Source organism: Chironomus tepperi, unplaced genomic scaffold (assembly GCF_022539635.2).
Source record: "Chironomus tepperi strain 1889 unplaced genomic scaffold, CSIRO-AGI_Ctep_v1 contig_451, whole genome shotgun sequence".
In the NCBI taxonomy this organism is placed as follows: domain Eukaryota; kingdom Metazoa; phylum Arthropoda; class Insecta; order Diptera; family Chironomidae; genus Chironomus; species Chironomus tepperi.
In genome coordinates, this window is record NW_027226573.1 from 206,276 (window position 1) to 228,851 (window position 22,576).

General features: G+C 32.7%; 1 protein-coding gene across 1 annotated transcript in view; it reads left to right on the top strand.

The window, feature by feature from the left end:
• Positions 1-22,576, top strand: part of ds (dachsous cadherin-related 1) — a 166,193-nt gene that overhangs the window by 62,092 nt on the left and 81,525 nt on the right. Inside the window, exons 3-4 of the mRNA XM_070650991.1 lie at positions 10,786-10,966; positions 11,903-12,379. Of these exons, the coding sequence (XP_070507092.1) occupies positions 10,786-10,966; positions 11,903-12,379 (658 nt within the window). The remainder of the gene's footprint in view (positions 1-10,785; positions 10,967-11,902; positions 12,380-22,576) is intronic.

Sequence of the window (22,576 nt, forward strand, 5' to 3'; positions counted from 1 at the left end):
AAGAATAAACCATAGAAATGGCCAAAAATCTAGAATGAAGATAAATTTTCGGCTTCTAAGTGTGCTTTTTGGGCCAAATAATCAATAGCTTTCTGATTATCCAGTAATCATGTATCCGATACCTTAATTTGGTCAAATTTGTCAATAAAATGATTAAAATCATGATTAATTCATAACTTTATGTGAAATGCGCCAATATCATCCACTGACCATGCAAAAAATTCCAAACTCGTCTATATTTTTCATCCACTCTTCTCCAATATTGTATGCATATGTTGAACAGAACATTAAAAAAAATATAATATTTTTTAAAAAGTTGTAAAGAGAAATAAAAACCTACTTATTTTCAATTCAACTCAAGGTTAGATGTGTCTCAGTTCTTTTTATATATTGTTGCTTAAACTATTTCAGTTAGACTTTTAGTTTACACATATCGTTATGTATATACATATATAGATACAGAAAAGAAATGTTCAGAATTTAAATACAACCCGTGTAACACAACTAGAAGTGAATATGAGAAAAAAAAGGTTTAAATCTGTGTAAGCGATAAAGATTTTTTGTATATATTTCTTTACATGAATATTATTTGCCGTCCAGTATGTTTGCAATATTTTTTTTTGTACAATTTTTCGAATCAATATCAGTATCTAGTCAGTGGGACTTTTATGTTTTTGTCTAGAATTTAACATTGTTAAATCTGTTTTGTTCTTTTGTTGTCAGAGACGGAGTCAGATGACGTTGATGTTTGACTGGGGGTCGGATGGGGTGTCTTGTAAGTTACTTGCTGTTGTCATGTTCCTGTAGGGAGCTTGAGCTACTACATAGGGCTTTTTATCTGTATATGTCACTAGTTTCAATAAATTCTCAGTTTTCAAGTTAACTTGACATTATTTTAGGTCAGACTGGCGTAAATCTGACTTGATGTCCAGTTTACCATATACCCAGACCAAGGAAGTGTCACGTCAGCCTGAATTGATCAACCGAGCTGGATTTTAGACCCATTAACCAGCTTGTACTCTTCTAGTATGCTATATTGCTGTAAACTGTGTAGATAAAGCTATTTGACCTTATCGACCCTCTTTCAGCTGCTTATTAAAGGGTTTTGGACCCTAAAGTTGCACTGATAGGCACTAGAGGCACTCATAGGCACTCAAAAGCACTCATAGGGACTCATAGTTACTCAAAGGCATTCATAGGCACTAATAGGCACTCATAGGCACTCATAGGCACTCATAGGCACTCATAGACACCCATAAACACTCATAGACACTCAAAGGCACTCATAGGCACTCATTGGCACTAGAGGCACTAGATATCTCCACAACCATCAAGGTCACCCTTAAATTGTCATCATCCTCCCCCCTAACTACATCCCTATTCCACATATTCTTCTACTTTTGTAGATTTTATATTTCTGATTTGCAACATGAAAAATCATCATAAATTTATGTCATCTTGGATAAACTTGACATGTTGCAATAAGAAGCAAAATGTAATGTAATAAAAAAAGTTTTTTTTATATCTGAGAAATGTGAATTGTCTTAAGCGACACACACATGGCATATTCATTGGAAATAGTACGTACACTGTTCATATCACCCACGATAAAAAATATATATGAGCTATAGCGATGCTTAATATGTAAATGAAAAATTTATTTAATTCAAGAAGGATTTCTTTCACTTTATTATAAGCTTTATGTCATGATGGTCAACGATCTTATCATATCTTATTAATTTTAGAACTACAAATTGATTGTCATGTGCGAGTGACATTGTTGCAAATTGGATGTGGTGTCTTATGGTATGAGGAATGTGTCTTATTCTGAATAATTTTTTGCAAGCTTGATTTGCATGCAGTCAGAACATTTGTTAGTTAAATGCACGAAGCTATTTATTAAAAGTTATGAGGGTGTCAAGCATTTAGTGTTCCGGTGTATTTGCTGTGTCATTAATGGAACTTAATTGCTGCTTTGTTGACTGACACTTGTTCAAGTATTTTACTGGTTTTACACACATTTTTCAAGTTATTTTGCATAAATTCAGCAATTTTTTTAAGTGACTAAGCTCTAAAACTCACTTTTAGGACCATTTATATATTTTATGCTTCCTGTTCTTGAAATCTTTTTTTATTTCTTTCTAATAACAAATAAGATGTTTAATAAAAAATAATTTGATGACCACCACATGTCATTTAAACTGCAAAACTTGCTAGAATAATCTATTAACCTTCAACTTTTTAAGAATTGCTCAAAGCAGAGTTGGGAATTAATTGGGAATAGTTTGACATTTTCTGCATTCTTGAGTAACTTAGAGACTTGTGACACTGGTGTGAAGTCGATATAGCAACGACTAAGTTTAATTGATGGGCTTGTGATGCTGACATGGCAACTTTAGAGGCAAAAATGGTCATTTATTGATTATGATCTACACGAGCAGCACAACGTGTTCGCTAGGACGCCTTTAAGTCGCCGTATTAACGGAAAGAAATCCCTGATGACAGTGGGAAACTGACTTCGACACATTTTTAAGACCAAAAATGCAGTTCTTCGCATTATTTCACCTGAGCTAGGAACTCTAATAGAATGGCATGACGACAGCATCTAGTTAAATAAACAAATTCATTGCATCGTGCTGTCCATGCTACTTTCTTAGGATGAGTGAGAAAAAATGCACCCATATCTCTAAAACATTCACCAATTTTCAAAATACAAAAATATTTTCAAAATATTCATCAACCATTCAACCATTCTATCCATTCCAAACCCCACTCTGCCACAAGATCCTCAAAACAAATTTTAAACATTATTGAATATTCATAGATTTTTTTTACGAGTAACCTAAATCTAATTTTATATCACAGTTTGTCTTATGATTCGCTCCGATAGATGACACATTAATGTGAATAACAACATTTTTTTCTCCAATTCAGCCTCATTAATTTCCAATTTTAATGACCATTTGTTGATTCTTGTAAATTTTAGCAAAGACATGCCGACAATGGCCTTGAAAAAAGGAGAGAATTTTTGATTTGGTTGGTGGCAGTGATTGTGTAAGAGGGGTCATGGGAAGCTTGAATGGGATGAGTTGATAAGTTGATTTGAAATCTGGGATCAGAGTGGTATGACTGTGTCATGCTGACGATTTTAAATCGATTTCAGCACTGAGTCGATTATTCGATCCAAAATCTGGCACTGGGTTGGCTGGACTCTGGCATTAAAGTGATCTTGCGACAGATTTTTGATCAATTAACCGGTTTATGCTATTCGGGAATGTTATGTAATAATGGAATCGGGAGAAGATGGGCTCAAAGGTGTTGCAATTTTGTTGCCGTGACTCTAACATGTTGCCAGACCAAAAGTCGAAGTTATAAGGATTTGAGTTTGGATTTTTGATCGATTAACCGAATTGTATGATCCAGGAATGCTAAATAACGATGAATTTAGGAGAACAGGTGCTCTAAAGTGTTGCAATAAATTTTCAAATTTAAATTTGTAAGCTAATTTTCCAGAAGCAGCAACAGCACCAAATCTGTCCCCAAAAATAGAATCCAATAACTAGAAAATCGGAATCTGCAATCAAGCAGTATTTAATGTGCAAATTTCTGTTATCTTTTAGTAGTTCTTAGCAAAAAAAAATAAATTTTGCCACCCAAGAAATGATCTTCAAAAAAAAAAGAGACTAAAGAACAGCTATTTATATTCCGAAGTCAATTTAATCAAGAGATAAATTCCATTTCATTTCGCATAATGTTTTTATTGAAATTAATATAACCTACGTGATATAATGCGAAGCCACGCAGAGCGAATATATATTTTTTTAGCGAATTTTTAATTAACTTTACTTCGAACAATATTGGCATGATTGCGTGGATCCGGTTTAAATGGCATAAAAATGTAACTTCTGTCTACCCAACAATAAAGCATTTTTTCATTTTTTTTACTCCTAGATTGAATCTATAGACGAGCATTTACCATATCAAGATACCTTCATGGTACCTTTTTTTCCATTAATGCGAAACAACTTGCTTAATACGCGTACGTTATCAGATTCTTAAATGCACCATGACAGTATTCGCATAAAACGTCATAAAATTGCACAAATGTAATAACTCTTAATGGGATGTGATGTTATTTTGTACTAAATAAATGGAACTTGACTGCCGTAGAAATTTTTCTCATTTTTTTACCTTCTACCTATTCGCATCTATCTTCAAGTGGTAGCTAAAGATCATGAGTGCAATAAAAAATTGCTTCACATGTGCTGTATTTGTAATTATAGAAGAGAAAAAAAAAATAAAATTCTTCATCAACTTTAGTCGATAAAAGGAGAAAAAGTTAAAAAATGTCGTGGGATATGGGAAGATGGAACTTGAACGCAGGTGGATATTTTGTGTTCTGTGAGGATGGAATGTATTGTGAAATTGTTTTAATTAAATGTGGAATGTAAAAGAGTTGAGATGACTAGCTTGATTTATTGATGGTATTTTGATGAAAGGTATGATGGGGGACATGCTGATTAAGGGATGGGGAATTTTGTAAAATGACAAAAAATTATGGTGAATTGTGAGAGTTGGATTGATCAGTGGTGGAGTGGGAATGATGCTAGTCACAGATTTGATCATGAAAATTTGGCAGAAATATTGAGAATTGAAGATCCAAGAGCCTCAGAATCAGTCAGCTTACAATAGACTAAATGTAATTGAGATACACACTTTAAACTTAACTTTAAGAGCTTAATTCTTGACTCAAGGCTAAGGATCATCTCAAATTGCATTTCTGCAGACAAAAAATGCAAGCCTGCAGCCTTGGACAGCCGAAATCTGTAGTCCAGCGCATCTAAAATGCAGGAAATATAAGTCTGAAGTTCTTGGTCGAACCCAGCTTAAAACTAGACTTGGGAGAATTTTGAGAGTCGAGATTCCAAAATACCAGACTTTCTAGAGCTGTTTCCACTTTGTAGTCTTGCTAACTCTGACTTAAAATTCAAAAAAACTGATCCAAAACAGGAAAATCAAGTCAGTTTCAGCCTTAGCCTGCATAACATCATTCATTTTAAATGTGAACTCCTCCAGATCTTCTTAAGACATCCTCAAACTGAACCCAAACGTAAATCCTAACACAACTCAATTTCCTAGTCCGTCAAACTCATCCCAGACACCCCAACTTCCCAGAAATCAATGCTACAACATTTAATTCCTTATTTTCATTTTTATAAAAATTTTACACACAGTAAAAGCTTCTTTTATGTTTTTTTTCCTCTTTACCTTCCGATATTACATGAAATTAAAAACAATTTATATATAAAAATTTATAAAATCAACTGTGCACTATGAAGCGGCAGCAGCATCGTCAACATCAGCAACACCAGTTGTATAGTTGAAAGCGAAATTTAATATGTGCGAGCAGGTTCTGCCTCGAATGGGAAAGAGGAAAGAGAAAAAGAGAGAAAAATTTCAAGCTTATATAATTTCATAGACAATTATCGATGCATCAATAGGCGACTAATATAGTCAATATTAAATAAGTATTTATTTTTTTTACAATTGATTTCTGATAAATCTTTTTGTTTTCTTTTTATGCTTCTCGTTCGTTAACGCTAGTGTCTGGTGAACTTTTTCTCGGATTTGGGGCACATTTATGATTTTGAAATTATTTTAAAGGGAGTGGAGCATTTTTTTTGTGGGAAATTTTTGGGCAATTTATTCAAAAATTTGGGATTTTTTGAAAATTTTTCAAAAGCTATTTAACTGTTCAGCTTTCTTGTTAACTGGAATAGATGTTGGCTAGTCGATAGTCAAACTAGGGTGAACTAGACACATTCTTGCTTTGTTAGAAATTAAGTTTTGTTTAAAGCATTTGGTTTAATTTCATTGAGCAACTAAATTATCCTGAATAGCAAAACTCAGCAAATCTTTCCAAAATCTGATACTAAGTTGGCATGAAACTGAATCCGACACCAAGATAGAGTCACACCGTCTTGAAATCGGATTTCTGATCGATTAAGCGATTATTGCTGTTCGGGTATCAGTTGAGTGTCAATTGTGTTAAAACGCTCAGTAATTAAAGTGATTTAGGTGTAATTCGACACACCTAATCTGAATAGATGTAAGGACAAGTCTAAGTGCAATTAATGACCTCATGATGCGATTTGCCTTCTTTACAGCTAGAAAAACAAAATAATGTCTAAAAATTAGTCATTTGAGCATTAAATTAATAACAAACTTCATCTATAGTCGCTACCCGGCGTAGAAAATCTGACCTCATGCCAGAATCAAGTTGACCTTGGACTAGATTTCGCCCATTTCTATGCCGTGAGCTTTCCAGGATGCCTTGTGGCTGTCACTGCTTAACTTTAATTATGGATACTTATTCACTTGATTGCCATGTGTCCAACAGTTCAATATGTATCAATTGTGAAAAAACAAACTTAATTTTTAAGAAATTTCTCATCAAAACCCAATAATTTTTGAAGAACAACTAAAAGTGCCGCAGTCCACAACTTACCTAACACTGTATCAACATGCTATTTCATAATGATTCAATTTAACTCTACATACCATCAGTTAAAAAAAGAAAATAAATGTCTAATGAAATATTACATTAAAAATTAATGATAATTCAATCAAAATTGAAAGTGTTCATAAAACATAAATAAATTTGCGTGAAAAAATAATAATCAAGATAAGAATAAAGTTGGTGCATATGTAAAAGAAAAAAATCCATAAGACGACCGATTCAAGTCGTTGTTTTAATCAACAAGTGATCGACTGCCACGGTCGGAGTTGTATGCATGTTTTCATTTTCATATTATTTTATAATAATTCCCTGAAGGAATTGCTACTGCACTTTTTTGTACATACACTGTGTGTGCACGTTTTTAAATCCATCCTTCTACTGGCAAGTTTTGAATAATTTTTTTTTATTATTCTCCTTCTGCAATGCAGGTGATTTTTCGTTACATGATAATATGCATTATCCATATGAGCGTCATTAACTCTTATTTTTTTATACTTTACGTTCGATACACAATTTTTTTTTTTACGCTTTAAAAAAAGATTTTCTTTTATTGGAAAATTGGAATGTTGGCTACTAGTTAATTTGCATTCTGTGGAGAGTCTAAATGATTCCTTTAGGCATCATATCATCCCTCCATTCAATATTGTATTTGTCTTTGAAGTGTTGAACATTATTTGATGATCATCGATAATTGATTGATGAGGATGGATTGGCTTTGTTGTGGTTTTTTACTATAAAACTTTAAAAGATATTATTTATTGCCATCTAATATGACTTATTGTTTCGTTTTCTATCTATTTTAAAATTGATGATTTATTCTTTGTGGTTGATGGCTGTGCATTGTGGTGTTGAATTCTAATAGATGTATTTTAATGTGTGCTCATTCGATTTGGTTTGTTAGTTGAGTGCTGGGTATTTTAGTTTTCTTGAAGTTTAGTTACAATTGTTCAATGGGGAGAAGAGGGACAAGGGCGCATTCATAGAGGCCCTATTTCACTCTAGTGACAGAAATCCCAACCTCTCTCAAAATTTACCTCTCAAAAAAATGAATGCCACTTGATTTGTTCATCAATTCCAGCTAGAGTATTTCGAGCTACAATTAGGTTTATTTGGAGACTTTACTTCGTTATAGCTAGACATGAAATGGACATTAATTTGCCATCATTCGGACAAAACAAATGTACGTCCACTAGGAAGTTAAATTAACGAATTTTGTACAATATTATTAAATACACAGCCTACCCAAAATACCTTGGTCGCTACATTATCTCAATCGCTACCTAGCATGTTATGCTAGCTCTGACATAGCAATTAAATGCATCAAAACTTAGTGCAATACTACCTTTGAGACTACATGGCATTGTAAGAGCTCTCATTATGCATATAATACATCAGTCACACATCCCAATTCACTGATAAATTCCTTTATAATTATGATGAATTAGCTATGATTGAGAATCTGTACCACATTTTGAGGAAGATATTTAGGTCATTTGGTGATGTGATTTATGAATGTCGAAAAACCGAAGTGAAATTCCGAATCATGATTGAATGGATGCAATAAATTTTATTTTTGTTGCTTTTCGCTCAATATGTCATTTAGTTGCTGGTTTTTAAGGGGGTATTCAGCTTCAACGGACGTGTTTTTAGTTACTAATTTTATGTTTTTTGTTTAAGGATGACTAAATTGATATTTTAACGATGATGTATCATCTATGGAGTCAGGTATTCAATTAGTTAAGTAAAATCACGTCACTCGGGACAGGGACCTTACATAAAGGCTCAGAATCTAATTGGCAATTTTCTGTATAATTTTTAATTTGATTGTTTGAGCCTTGCATCGTTTAAACACAAGCTTAAATGCTATACTTAATTAAACAAGTCTAAAATCCATCGCTAAATCACAACTAACAAAAATGAGGATATGACCCCAAAAAATTCATAACATTCTTAAAACATCCCAAAAATTAATCATACATATCAATTACAAATAAGCATTACAAAAACTCAATGACTAAGGAAATCCGCATCTCAAAACCATAAAGCCACAAACATCACCAATTTATCTATACAAACAAAAGCAAAAGCCATGAACATAAAAAAATCTCAGCTGCATTCATTTAAAAACCCATTCAAGAAAAATATATAAAAATTAATTAAATCGCGATCATGTTTGACCAATCGTCACTGCTGTGTGATTGATTTCGGTCGTGATCGAAAGCATCGACACTCCCTGATTCCAATCGTAAAACTTTTTAACTTCATATCAGCAAATGAATTCAGACATTTTATTACCCAATTACGGTAAAAATGCGTTATTTCATTAAGTCAATTGCCTATGATAAGGCATTGGTTCCATTTTAATATTCTGTCCAAGTTCCAAATTTGTTCCAAGCTGATCGATTTAAGATTGCTGAAAAACACAGCGCAAAATATTTCAAATATCTTAATCATTGTGCAGCTATTCAAAAGACAAATTTAATATTTAGTGCCTTAGCCATTTAATAAGCCAAGCCGATTAATGCTAACATAAAAATAGATTAAATCATAAAAATGTAATTTTGACGCTATGAAGTCTACAACAGAGATAGAATTGCCATATCCAAAAGGCAACAAATTTATGTGTTTTTTATTTTTATTTCAAGGCTAGGCAGTGCAACAAATAAATGTATAGATCCGATAGTTATGAACGGCAATAAATAAGAGAATAGAGACAAAAGTATGCAGCTTGTGAAAATTAATAGACCCGAGTTGTGCATGAATTTTTGCAATTTAATTAGAGTTTTTATGGATGTGTAGACTTGTAGGTCAGTTTTTGAATGCATGCTTATTAGATTGAATGTTGAGGATTATTAAGTAGATTGATGATGACAAGATGCTATCTCGAGAAGCAACAATGGTCAATTAAGTCATCTTTAAGCTGTAGACGACATGAAATTGCCACTGAAATTGTTAACCTTGGTACTAAGCCAAAAATTAGAATTTTAGTTCAGACTTCAATTAAAAAGCGACACTAATTTTTGCTATTGTTCTTCCAACAGAGTATACCTAAGAAGCATCCTTGAAACATGCAACATTTAGTTTAAACTCAGGTACCCAATTTTGGATCTAGTTTTTGCACGGATTCGACTCAGGTACCAATTCTATGTCCTTGTTGGTCTCAATTGGTTCCAGTCAATGATGGCCAATTTTCTGCTTCATAGCTTTAATTCAGACTATTCTGATGATAAAGACAATTGGTATATTTGGTTATTTTTGACAGGTGGCTGTCACTAACTTATAAGTTCTAAGTATTCCATTGCCCCGTCACCAATGTGGCAAAATTCTAACAGGTGCTACTCAGGTATCAACAGTAATTCTAATTCTCAAACCCACAAATTTAAGTATTTTACTCTAAATTCTGATTCACAGTCCAATTCCGATTCTCTCACAATTCAACTCCAAACAATTATCTCTCAGAAGTCAATTCCAAAAAAAAAATTCCCAACTCGGGCCTCAACAAAAGCCTTTTTATTTTGTAGCTTTAAAACAGCTAAAAGTATGAAAAAAAAGAGATATTTTGCAATTTAGTGCAAGACGGCAATAAATAATCGAAATGGTGTTGAAATTTCATATGAGCTTCTCTCTATCTCTCTCACACACTATGCACATTTAGTCAGTCATTCAGTCACACAACGAACTAAGAGAATTAACGTGAGTGAGAAAGAGCGAATAAAATTGCCGCGGAAAGAAAAAAAAAATTCAAATAAAATATTCATTACAAAATACGAAATAACATCAAAAGCAGATTTACAGCACAAAATACATTACCTCATTTTTATTGCCTAAGGCTACTTCGCGAAAAAAATAACAAAAAAAAAAACAGCACAACGATCGCAAAGAATGAATACTTTAAATGTTCTTATTATGCCAGAATGCTTTGTTGCTGCCTTTTGTTGTTTAGGGTCTGATTTTTTTTTAGGGAGCAACCAAAAAAACCACGAGAATTTTATTGCATCTTTATGGGACGTGGAACTGAACATTATTATTATTTTATCAATTTAAAACCAAATTAAATATCTATAGATAAATTTTATGATTTGTTTAATTTAGGCACGGAAACACAGCACAAAAAAATAACAATAATTTAATTGAAAAAATAGATAAAAGTCTATAAAAGCACGCCTGTGAGCGCTCGACACAGCACAACGAGCAAAAATGAATTATTTCTCAATTATACAAAAAAAACTTTAATTTTTTTTTATTTTCATTTCCTTTTCTCATAGGTTTCAGCAACTGATCTCGACTGTGGTGTAAATGCCATTGTAAACTATACCCTTGGGGAGGGCATGAAGAAGCTAAGCGATTTTGAAATTCGATCAGACACTGGTGAAGTGTGTATTTCAGGCGATTTAGATTATGAAACGAGAAATTCTTATGAATTTCCGATCATCGCAACAGATAGAGGTAAGTAAAGCAGAATATAAATATAGAAAGAATAAATAGAGCGAGTAAGGAAGTCCTGTCAAACTGGGAGTGTTTGTTGAGTGACTAAGGCGCAGTTTTTGGTATTTTGACTGTAACGTGATTTACTCTTGCTTATAAAATACACCCTAACAGGCAAAAAGCATATATTCACAGTACAGAAGGACCACTAAGGAATCTAATAGTGGTTTCCTTGTCTGTTTGGGATAGCTTGAATAATTCAGGCTTGAGCAATTTGCAATGAGTCTAATTGACTGAATACTATGAAATTAAGCATTTATTTATTAGTTACTCAATACGACAGTGTTGTTCAATCTTTTTTGAGTCACAGCACAATTTGGATGTTAAAAGCTTATAGAGACACACCTGAGCTTTTTCAATGGCATTTCAGTGTCCATAACCTCTAATTTGACTCTTGGTTGACTCAAGAACAATACTCATCCATCTTGAGTGCCTCTTCTAGTCTCATCAAGTTGATAGGGGTCCCTAAGGGTCAGGTACTATTGAAGAAATCACAAAAATGCAATTTTCCAATTTAACGACAGTTTCTGGCCTTATTGAGTATCTATCAGAGTTTGAAATTGACTCGAATCGAGTTAAGTCGACTTTTCATAGAATAACTAAGTCGACTTCGAGCTCTGATGTCTATCTAATACATAATATGGTCACACATACCAATACTACACCATTATTCATTCAGACAACCCCAACAGATCTCCAAAAAGTGCCAAAATTCAAACAATCTTGAAATAATTCCAACAATCACTCAACAAACTCTCCCAACACCAGACAATCTGCTCCCCAACCAACTCCTATTCCTAGAATATTTCCACACTTAAAGAAATTCAATTATTCGTAATTGCAGACACTCGACTAATGGCTTTTTTTTATTATTTATTATTTTATTTTCCCATACAGGTGGCTTGAGTACAACGGCAATAGTTAAAATACAAGTTACAGATCTCAACGACAATAGGCCAATTTTTTACCCACGCGAATACAATGTGTCATTAAGAGAGTCATCACCGACGTCCGAGTCAGTTGTTGTAATTGCAGCAAGTGATCCCGACTCAGGACGCTTTGGTACGGTCACATATCGTATTGTTGCTGGTAATGATGCTGGAATCTTTCGTATTGATCGTGGAAGTGGCGAAATATTTGTTGCACGTCCAAATATGCTGTCGAGTCGTAATCAACCATATCATCGTCTTAATATCTCGGCAATTGACGGTGGTGGATTGAGAACAGCACAAGATGCTGAAGTATTTATCAGTATCATTGACTCATCACAACGTCCACCAATATTTGATCACACACGTTACAACTTTTCCGTACGCGAAGATGCAAAACGAAATACAATCATTGGATCTGTATCAGCAACATCTAGCAATTCAGGTAAGAATTCTTGCTTCATTTCCAATCACTGATTTGCATATTTTTTTTGCTGCTTTGCCTCGATTTAATATCTATTTACCCTCGTTTATCAGTTATCAGCGATCAATTTTTTTGCAAATGCCATTTTGTTCTGTCTATCCTCAAAACTTTTTTTTTGTTGTACATTCGCAAGACGGAATGAATAATAATTTATGAGACATTGAAATGAATGAATTATTTAAATGAGAGTTTTTCAAATAAAAATTTGACTTTTAGGTTTTTCTTTTGTTTCTTCTTCTTAATTTTATGCTGCGGAATGCCTTCTCATTGTATTTATTAGACTTAAATATCATCAATTAGTATATAAAGCGAATGTTAATGTAAGCAAATCGGATTCGATTTTTTTTGACTTTTATAGTGTGTTGCTTTAGATTGTGGTTGGGGGGATTGGAGTGGGATTAGAGGAGGTGGGTTGGATGAGGAATTGGGAAAGAATTAGGTGAAGATGAGTACAGTTGTTATGTTGAGTATGAGGATTCGTTGGTTAAGGGTTAGCTAATCTAGAGTAAAAAAAACGAGGTTGAAATGATTAGTCTATGTATTGGCTACGTTTTAAAGTATAACCTGCCATGAGAGCTTTAGAACAAGGCATTAATTGGATGTACATCTGTGATTATTTAATTACAATGTATTCCTATTCATTTGGACTAGATATTAGTCAATTATCAGACAAATTCTTTAATTTGGAGCCATTGCGTACTATACAAGGCATTGAAATCTAATTTTTCACTTTTTAAAGGGGTAAAAGTCAGCCGGCTGAGGACCCCCCTTTAAGTCTTGCCGTCAACGCGGCCTCGCAGTCGTTCTTAATGTTTCCCAGAATCTCGATTTCAACGAATTTTCGAAACCCAGACCAAGACGAAACCGGGTCTTGAACTAGTCTTAGTCTTGGACTAGAAAACCTTTAGAGAAGCATGCTGTCGACTACATTGTGCTGCTCAAATCAGATTCTCCATCTCCTTGACAAACTCAATACTAATTTGAGTGTGATATTATGGAGAATTATGCAAATTCTTGTCATTATCAGCAACATTTAATGTAATAATTGAGAGCTTAGCTTCTGATGGGAATCGAACCCACATCCTAACCAAAACAGTATTGCAAATATCCAGTCTGTTGCTCAACCACTCGGAATTTTACTCTCAAATTGGCAGAATTGTCTACATATAGATTGATATCCGAGATTCCAGTCTGCTAAGACAACTTTTTAGGGGGGAGAGGGGTCTAGGATTTTGTAACAGCCTAAAAAAAATTTTTTTTTTGCATTGACATTTTGTAACGAGAGGGAGGAGGGTCTAGAAATTATTACTTTTTGCATAACGTAATAAGTGAACGACCCCTAACTCACTGAAGAGAATCACCATTGTTTCTAGTTAGTCAGACTATTTGCTGAGGTCGGCGACTATTTGCAGACTGAAGCCGACTTCTTGATCTATTCTATTTAAGATAAACTTTAGAGAATCAGACCAATAGACCATTCAGATTACAACTTACTTCCATACCTCCTTGTCAAGAGTTCAAAGACCATCATGATTAAATTGCTTGATTACCATTCTCAGCACTATCAGATTGCAACCCACTTTTCATCCAATTTCTTTACAATCTCCATACATTCCACAATCATCACCCAAGGCAATTCCCTCCACCTGACCTTTTTTGTACAAACGCGCTCACCAAGAGAAAGAACACAACAACAACAACAACAACAAAAAAAATCCCATCGCGTAAAAACAAGCAGTTCAGTTACTTCTTCTTTCCGCCGAAAAAAATAAGCAGCAACAGCACACAAAAAAAATACATTTTCTCTTTCGAAACTAATTGGTTTCTTGTATGCAAAATAAATTCTTGTGGACTTTTTGGCATAAAGTAAAATGCGAGAAAAAAAGGCATCGAAGCTATAAGCAAGCGAGAGGAAAGAAAGGAACGAAAAAAAAATATAAAGAATGTATTTGGGATTCATTGATCATTAAAATTGATCCTGTTATGTTGGCTGCTCAAGACCCCCGAAAGTCCATGTTTGAAATTAAATATGGTAATCTGTGCACTCTGTTTTTATTTTTTTGTGTGCTGAACAGAAAGAAATTCGCGCAATTATTAATTCAATGATTCGTGCACCTCTTTCACTCACTGATTGTGTACCAGAGTTACTTTAAATTCGGGAGTGCAAATATAAAGGTTGTTATTTGTGGATGTTTGTGCTTACTATGTTTATTTTTTTGGAGTGGGTATGTTTGGGTGAGTGGAGGAGGTTGGGAGGTCAGTTTGGTGGAGATGGGCTGACTGGATGCAATTGGAAATTGTTGAAATTTGAAGATTTATATCAGACAAAATAATTTAAGTTTTGCAAAATAAGTTGAAAATTTGGAATTTTAGAAAATTGTTAAAAATTTCGAATTTTTCAAAATTGTTCAAAAAATTGAATTTTATAAAACTGTTCAAAAATTGAACTTTATTAAAACCTTTTAAAATTTGAATTTTTTAAAAACCAATTTTTAAAAATTTGGATTTTTTAAAAACCTTTAAAAATTTGCAAAAAACCGTTGATAATTTGAAATTGAAAAATTCTTTAAAAGTTTGAATTTTAAAAAAACCTTTTTTTAAAAATATTAAAATTTGAATGTAACTAATCATTAAAAATTTGAAATTTTACAAAAAAAAATAATATTTTGAACTTCTGCAAAATCGTTGAAAATTTAAATATTAATAAAATAATTGAAAACTAGAATTTTACAAAATCGCTGAGAATTTAAGAATCCACAAAATTATAAAAATGAATGAAATTTTAAGTTTTTATGATATGTTAAAAATTTGAAATTTGAGTTTTAGTAAAATAATTGAAATTTTAAATTTTATCAAAACTTTTAAAAATTAAAATTCTTGTAAAACTCTTTGGAATTTGAATTCCTATAAAACCATTTAAAACTCAAATTTACAAAACTGGTATGAATTTAAAATTCTGTAAAACTGTTAAAATTACAAATTCTGTCAACAATCCAAGAATTTGAATTTAACAAACTTATTCCAAATTTGATTTTGCAAAGATGTAAAAAAAAAACTTCTTGGAAATTCAAAAATTTTTAATTTCTCCAAGAAATTTTCAAATATGATTTATGTGAAACCGTTAAAAATTTGATTTTTGTCCGGAATTTTCAAAATTTTGAAAAAGTTTGAATATTTTTGAGAATTTTAAAAATTTGAATTTCTGGGAAAAATTGTAATTTTAAAAAATCTTTAAAAATTTGTCATTCTTAAATCTTACTTAAATCCATTAAAAGTTTCAATTCCTAGAAACCATTTCCTAAATTTGATATTTATTCAGCCGTTAAAAATTCAAAATCCTCAAATCTGTCAAAAAAATTTAAAAAACATTTCCAAAACATATAACTGCGCCATTACAACTCTCTCAATCTTCTCACAACTCCCCATAACACAACTACTTTTTTTAAAACAAGTACAATTTTTCTTTTCTTTTATGTTTCTGTATGTACCTCTCTCCGGAACATTCCAATGATACCTCTTGTGTTGAAAGAGTTAAAAAACAGAAAAGAAATGAAATTAAAATAAATTATGAACTATTTTTCTTCCTTAAAATTACCAAAAAGATTTTTCTTATTGAATATAAAATTATTTTGCATTATTTTCGGGATGAAAGATTCCCACTGGAAAATATTCATGAAATTTTTGTTGACTTTTTTCGAGGCTTAAATTTTTGAAATCCAATAAACGTTTTACGCGAAAAAAAGTCGAGGCAAAAAGAGAGAAGATCAACAAAAAGGCAACCAAAAATCTGTACTTTGACTGTTTTTTTTTGCCCAAAAAGAAGTAAGATTGCATTTGACTTGCAAGTTCTCGACCAAAAAAAAAAAATAAGTTTTATATAAAAATGCTATGCTGTGCGCGAAAAGCAAAAAGGGAAATGTTAAAACAATCAAACAAATAAAAATTACGAAAACGAGAAATATTTTTGCGAAGTGTCTCTCTGCATTCAATTTCTGGCCTTTTAATACGACATTTGGGAAAAAAGTTTGAATGGTTTTTGATGTTGATGATTGAAGGGATTGAAGCGCAGTTTTGGGAATTGTCATTCTAATTGAATTAATTTGGAATTTATGCAATATTGTTGAACAAAATTTGAAGTTAACAATTTTCATCTTAATTATCAGAAAATTCAAATTTTTTTAAAGATTTATTCAACTTTTTATCATTTTAACAAAGTTCTTAAAGCATTTTAGAATTCAAATTTTAAACAGTTTTGTGAAATTAAATTTAATTTAAAGGCATTAACATAACATTTCTGGTTTTTAAAAATTCTAATTTTGAAATTTTTATAAAATTCTAATTTTTAACATTTCTTTAAAATTTAAATTTTCATGAATTTTGAAACTCAAATTTTAATGATTTTGAGAATCAAGTTTATGGATTTTAACAATTCAAAATTGAAAATAAGTGAAAAACATAAAATTTAATGATTTTTAAGAATTCAAATTATTAATTCGTTGAAATTTCAATTTTCAAAAATTTTTAAAATTTTTTAGATTTTAAACAGATTTTAAAAACTTTTAGATTTTAAACAGATTTTGAAAAAAAACTTCGAAAATATTAAAATTTTGAAAAAATTTTGACAAGTTGTTGAATCTTAATTTTGGGACCTAATACTTGAATCTTGGCATTGTAGTAGAAATCTGCTCTTTTCTAACAATTTGTTCCAAACGGCAATCAAGCACCTGTCTTATGAATTCCGGATCTATCCTCTTACCACAAACTTATCGAGGCTATTTGAAATGATTAGTAGAATGTCAACATAAACTATGTATTATTCTGCTCTGAAGGTTTCTAAGACAATATATTGATGATGATTAGTTCCTATTGATCCACTGTGAATCGCAGGGCGTTAATATTATAAAGTAGTTGAACAAGTTTCTGTTCCTGACCAAACGGCTACTTCTGCTAGTTTCTTGTGTTGTTACCTCCTTCTCTCCAGTTGTCCGCCAAGTAACAAGACAGTATATTGGTTGGTTTCTTAAATTCATGACTCTCGACACAAATAGAGGCTGTATACTACTAATTTAGTTGATTATTTTGTAAGTAAATAATATAAAACTAATAGTTCACACCCAAATTGGCTATATAGCCTAATTGTATCTAATTTGATATCTATCAAGCCTATTAGTCGATCGACTAACTACTCAGTTGGTCATTTAATTGACCAATTCGTAATTTATCCTGCTTAGTTACTTACTTCGCTGGCCGTACAGATCAACTGTGAATCGTGGCCTCCCTCAGATGGATTTATCCTGCTGTCTAGTCAATAAGTTGAATAGCTCAAGAAATATTTAGTAAATCATCGCATGAACCTTCCTATCAATCCATCCATCCAATCTGTAAACTCAAACCTGCCCTTCAGTTCACAAAATCCCGCTAAAAAAGGCATCGGGAGGGAGAAAAAAGTGAATAAGAAGTTGAAAATTTTCGACAGCAGCAACAGCAGCATCAAGAAGTTTATAAAGAAGAAAAGACAATCAATTCAAAGTAAATCGCTTGGACTGTTTTTATAAGTATATATAAATATATTTCATGAAAAAAAAAGTAACAGAATGAAAGAAAGACGACAATTTTGTTCAATTCTTTTCAAGCAATACAACATTGATCGTCTTCTTATATACATATATCCATTTTGTGATGATGCCAAAGTCACAAAAGCGAAAGAATATAAAAAAAAATAACCAAAATCCCGAGAAATATTCTTCATTTGTTTAAAATTTTAAAATAAAAGATTGTCTCTGCTGCTGCCTTTTTTTTTGAGGAAAAGAAATGTAAATCAACAGAAACAAAAACAAAATTTGAATATTGCAAAAATTTTCACTGTTCAAGATTCAAAAAAGCGACAGAAAAGAAAAGAAATGCAACGAGGACCCCTCATTATTTGATAGATGATTTTTTGGTTCTCGTCTTTTGAATTTTTTTTTTGCTTGTGTCTTTCAACAAAATAAATCTTTTGGATTGTGACATGTGAAGGAGGATGAGTAATGGAAGCGCATTTTTTTGGAGCGGGGATGTGATGGAAATTGGAATTTGGTTTATTGATCATTTTGGGATATTCAGGGTGACATTAGTTTCATAGCAGATAAAGAGCATGCTCTCGAGAGCTTACTTATTATTCTGGCCATACAGATCAATTGTGATCCATGGCCTTCCTCAGATGCCGCCAGAAATTTGCCCTATTGGTGGTTTTCACTTACCAATTTCCAATACCAAATGCAATATTGTCAAGAGCTTACTTACTTACTTACTTCACTGGCCGTACAGATCAACTGTGATTGATGGCCTCACTCAGATGTCGCCTAAAGCTGATTCTATCGCTGGCTTCCGTCTGCCAATTGCCAATACCAAATGCAATGCTGTATCTATCTATTGTGAAGAGCTTGCTAAGGATAAATATATTAGATGAGAAAACTCGTAACCGTTGTGTTTAGCTTACTTTGCTCTTAACAGCATGTTCATTGTCTGCTAGAGGTTGATTCTAAATTTTGACTTAATTTTATGCAGTTAATTCTTGACTTAAGCTTGAATTCGACAGAGATGCTGTGAGAAGGTTTTTATACAAGTCGATTGCAAGATCTTGTTCCAGCTTCCCCTCAAGCTATACTCTGTGAAACACTTTTGCATGTCAAATTTCTACACAGAAAAGTTACTCATATCTCTATTAACATAGAATTTTCATCAGAAAACAGAATAAATTTGTCCTGATTTCATCAAGTTTACAGCCTGATATATCCAAATTTGCCAATTAAAGGTAAACCTTAGGCCGACATGACTCTAACATTGGGCTGGATTTTACCAAATTCTCAAAAATATTTGATACTTAATGTAGAATCCAATACAACTAGGTTAACCACCTACTCAGTGGACTGTCCTCTATTTTCTTAAGAAATGCGATGTTACCTCAAAGCAGCGAAAAAGCGGCAATGGTCAAGTGGTTAGAGCGTCAGACGACCTTTCTAACGACCCGGGTTTAATCTCAGGGAAAGTCTAGTTGGATTCGGGTGCTTTTTCGCTGTTTCTAGTCACACTAACTCGGTTTGTGTATTCGCGACACACAAATTGTGACTAGGTACATTGCATTGGTATACCCTGGGCCATGCAACTGTGAAGAGTTGAAATAAAGCAAGTAAAGCAGATGTTGCTTCAAAAATAGTTAACGTTACTTGAGCATTAGGGTAATATCCTGGATAATGCATAGAAATCCCATCAATTCCATCTAAACCTCAGTCATTCCGAACTTCCTAGACAACCCCATTTGACTACTCAATCATTCCTACCCCTCAGTCAAATCACAGTCCAAAGTGAATATCAAAATCACATCAACAAAAAAATTATTCAATATAAAAATTCACAAGATTCTCGTTGACTGCCATTCAATTGGCATCTTTTGTGAATATACGTTTATGTTTAATTTTTTTTTTTTGTCCTCACTAAATTGCAATTTCATACCAGAATTGAAGAAAGAATGAAGCACACAAGAAGGTTCTCTTTTTTTGTTGTTGTTGTTAAAGTGAGTGAGAACGAAGCAACAAGTTCGTTATTGCTGTGTACGAAGGGAAAAAAAAATTGAATATCTGTTGCGGAAAGAGAGATCCGAGTATCATGGGATGGAACAGAATAAGAAGTCAATGAAGGGAATATAATAAAGATTTAAAACGACTGATAATATTCAAAATATATAACGACAATGTCGCTGACATCCCGGAATGAGTTTAGCGAATATCCCAAAATGAACAGCACACATCGCGATCTGGCTGATCATTAAATAATGGGGCTCTGTATTCTGTTCTTTTTTTCGTGCCATTCCTCAAATGAAAAAAAAATTTTGAAAGAGAAATGAGAATTCTTTTCAATATTAGATGAGACCTCGTTGACTGCCTTTCAATTCCACCGAACGTCTGACGAATGTTGACAATAATTTATTTACCGAATATCAGAAATGATATTCTAGCCTGTTTGCAATGCACTTTCCTGCCATTAATTTAAATTTAAATTTATATAAAAATCCTTCAGATGGAATTTTATTATTGTTATTATTTGCATATATGCAGATTATCGTTGAGATAATTCTTCTTGTGACTTTTTTTTGTTGTTGCGGTTCCCTCCCCGCAGTCGCTCTGCATTCACTTCGTCTATTGCAGTGTTGTTAACTTTAAGGTTTGGGTGATCCTGATTTAATTTGATTTTAGTTTGTCTGTGGCATTTGTACGTCAATAACTTCTTGGTCCTAATGTCTAGATGCTTTGTCTCAGTCTCAGTCTAAGTCTCAGTCTAAGTCTCAGTCTAAGTCTCAGTCTAAGTCTCAGTCTAAGTCTCAGTCTAAGTCTCAGTCTAAGTCTCAGTCTAAGTCTCAGTCTAAGTCTCAGTCTAAGTCTCAGTCTAAGTCTCAGTCTAAGTCTCAGTCTAAGTCTCAGTCTAAGTCTCAGTCTAAGTCTCAGTCTAAGTCTCAGTCTAAGTCTCAGTCTAAGTCTCAGTCTAAGTCTCAGTCTAAGTCTCAGTCTAAGTCTCAGTCTAAGTCTCAGTCTAAGTCTCAGTCTAAGTCTCAGTCTAAGTCTCAGTCTAAGTCTCAGTCTAAGTCTCAGTCTAAGTCTCAGTCTAAGTCTCAGTCTAAGTCTCAGTCTAAGTCTCAGTCTAAGTCTCAGTCTAAGTCTCAGTCTAAGTCTCAGTCTAAGTCTCAGTCTAAGTCTCAGTCTAAGTCTCAGTCTAAGTCTCAGTCTAAGTCTCAGTCTAAGTCTCAGTCTAAGTCTCAGTCTAAGTCTCAGTCTAAGTCTCAGTCTAAGTCTCAGTCTAAGTCTCAGTCTAAGTCTCAGTCTAAGTCTCAGTCTAAGTCTCAGTCTAAGTCTCAGTCTAAGTCTCAGTCTAAGTCTCAGTCTAAGTCTCAGTCTAAGTCTCAGTCTAAGTCTCAGTCTAAGTCTCAGGTCTCAATTAAGTCTCAGTCTAAGTCACAAATTTGGTCTCGGTAGAAACATAAAGTCTTAGTCAGATGCTGTCTTGATCCGTCTAGATCATTTGCTAAGGACATCCCCAAAAACCAGCTTCTAATCCAACCCTGGTCTATTGATTTAATTATTCTGTTATTGTGAAATAGGCCGACATTATACGAATACGATGATAATGTAATGTAATATAATATATATTAAATGTCACAATAGGCAAAAAAAAAGAACAATTGGCACTGCACTATACAACACAATAAGCATAATGTCATTTCTGCAGGCAGTAGATGACATAAATGTTTACCTTTTAATACTTTTTAATTATCCGTTCGACTCTGACTGTGACAATGAATATGAAATTTTATATAAAAAAGGAGAGGTAAAAAAAAGGTGGAAATTCTTTATTTCAATTGTTGTCTTACTTCTTCATGCTGTATAATTCTTAAGAGAAAACGAAAAAAAAAAAAAATTGTCTGGGCAATTTTCAACATTTCTTATGGTGTCTTGTTAAATATTTTTGGTGCTAATGAAAAGTAAAGTGTAAAATTTTTGCTCTTCGTCGAGTAATTTTATAATTTTTTTATTCCTTTATTTCTCTCTGCCTGCACACACTCGGTTCTCTACACCAATTAAGTGCACTTAATCATCATTTCATTTCTGCTGTTTTTTTTTTACTCTTCATTTTCAATTTTAAGCAATAATCAGTTTGATTGAAAAGCATTTATTGTGTATAGCATGTGTCATGACTCTTTGTGATTTTTATTTTTATTGGTGGCTATTTTTGCGATGCCGACTTAGTGGCCTTTACAATTTTTAGTTTCTCATGAGATATTGAGAGTTGTTTAATGGATTTTAATGGGGATTGTAGGGTAATTTTAAGTCATTTTGTGTTAAGTACTTAGGTATCTGTAATATAGCTTGATGATTGCAATTAATTTGAACAATTATCAGTTGTGGATCTGGATTTATGGCTATTTAAGTGTGATTTAATCAATTTTTTGTTGTGGTCTTCAAACTATGGCTGATTTGGATCATAATCATTGTGATTCTCGGATTTTTAAGTCTTTTAAATACTGTAAAGTACTAATTTATTCAAAATAAGGTATTCAGTTGTTCGCAGTGCTTAAAAGTTGACTTGAATTTCATATGGAAATGGGTCGACTTGAGTTAATTTTCCATA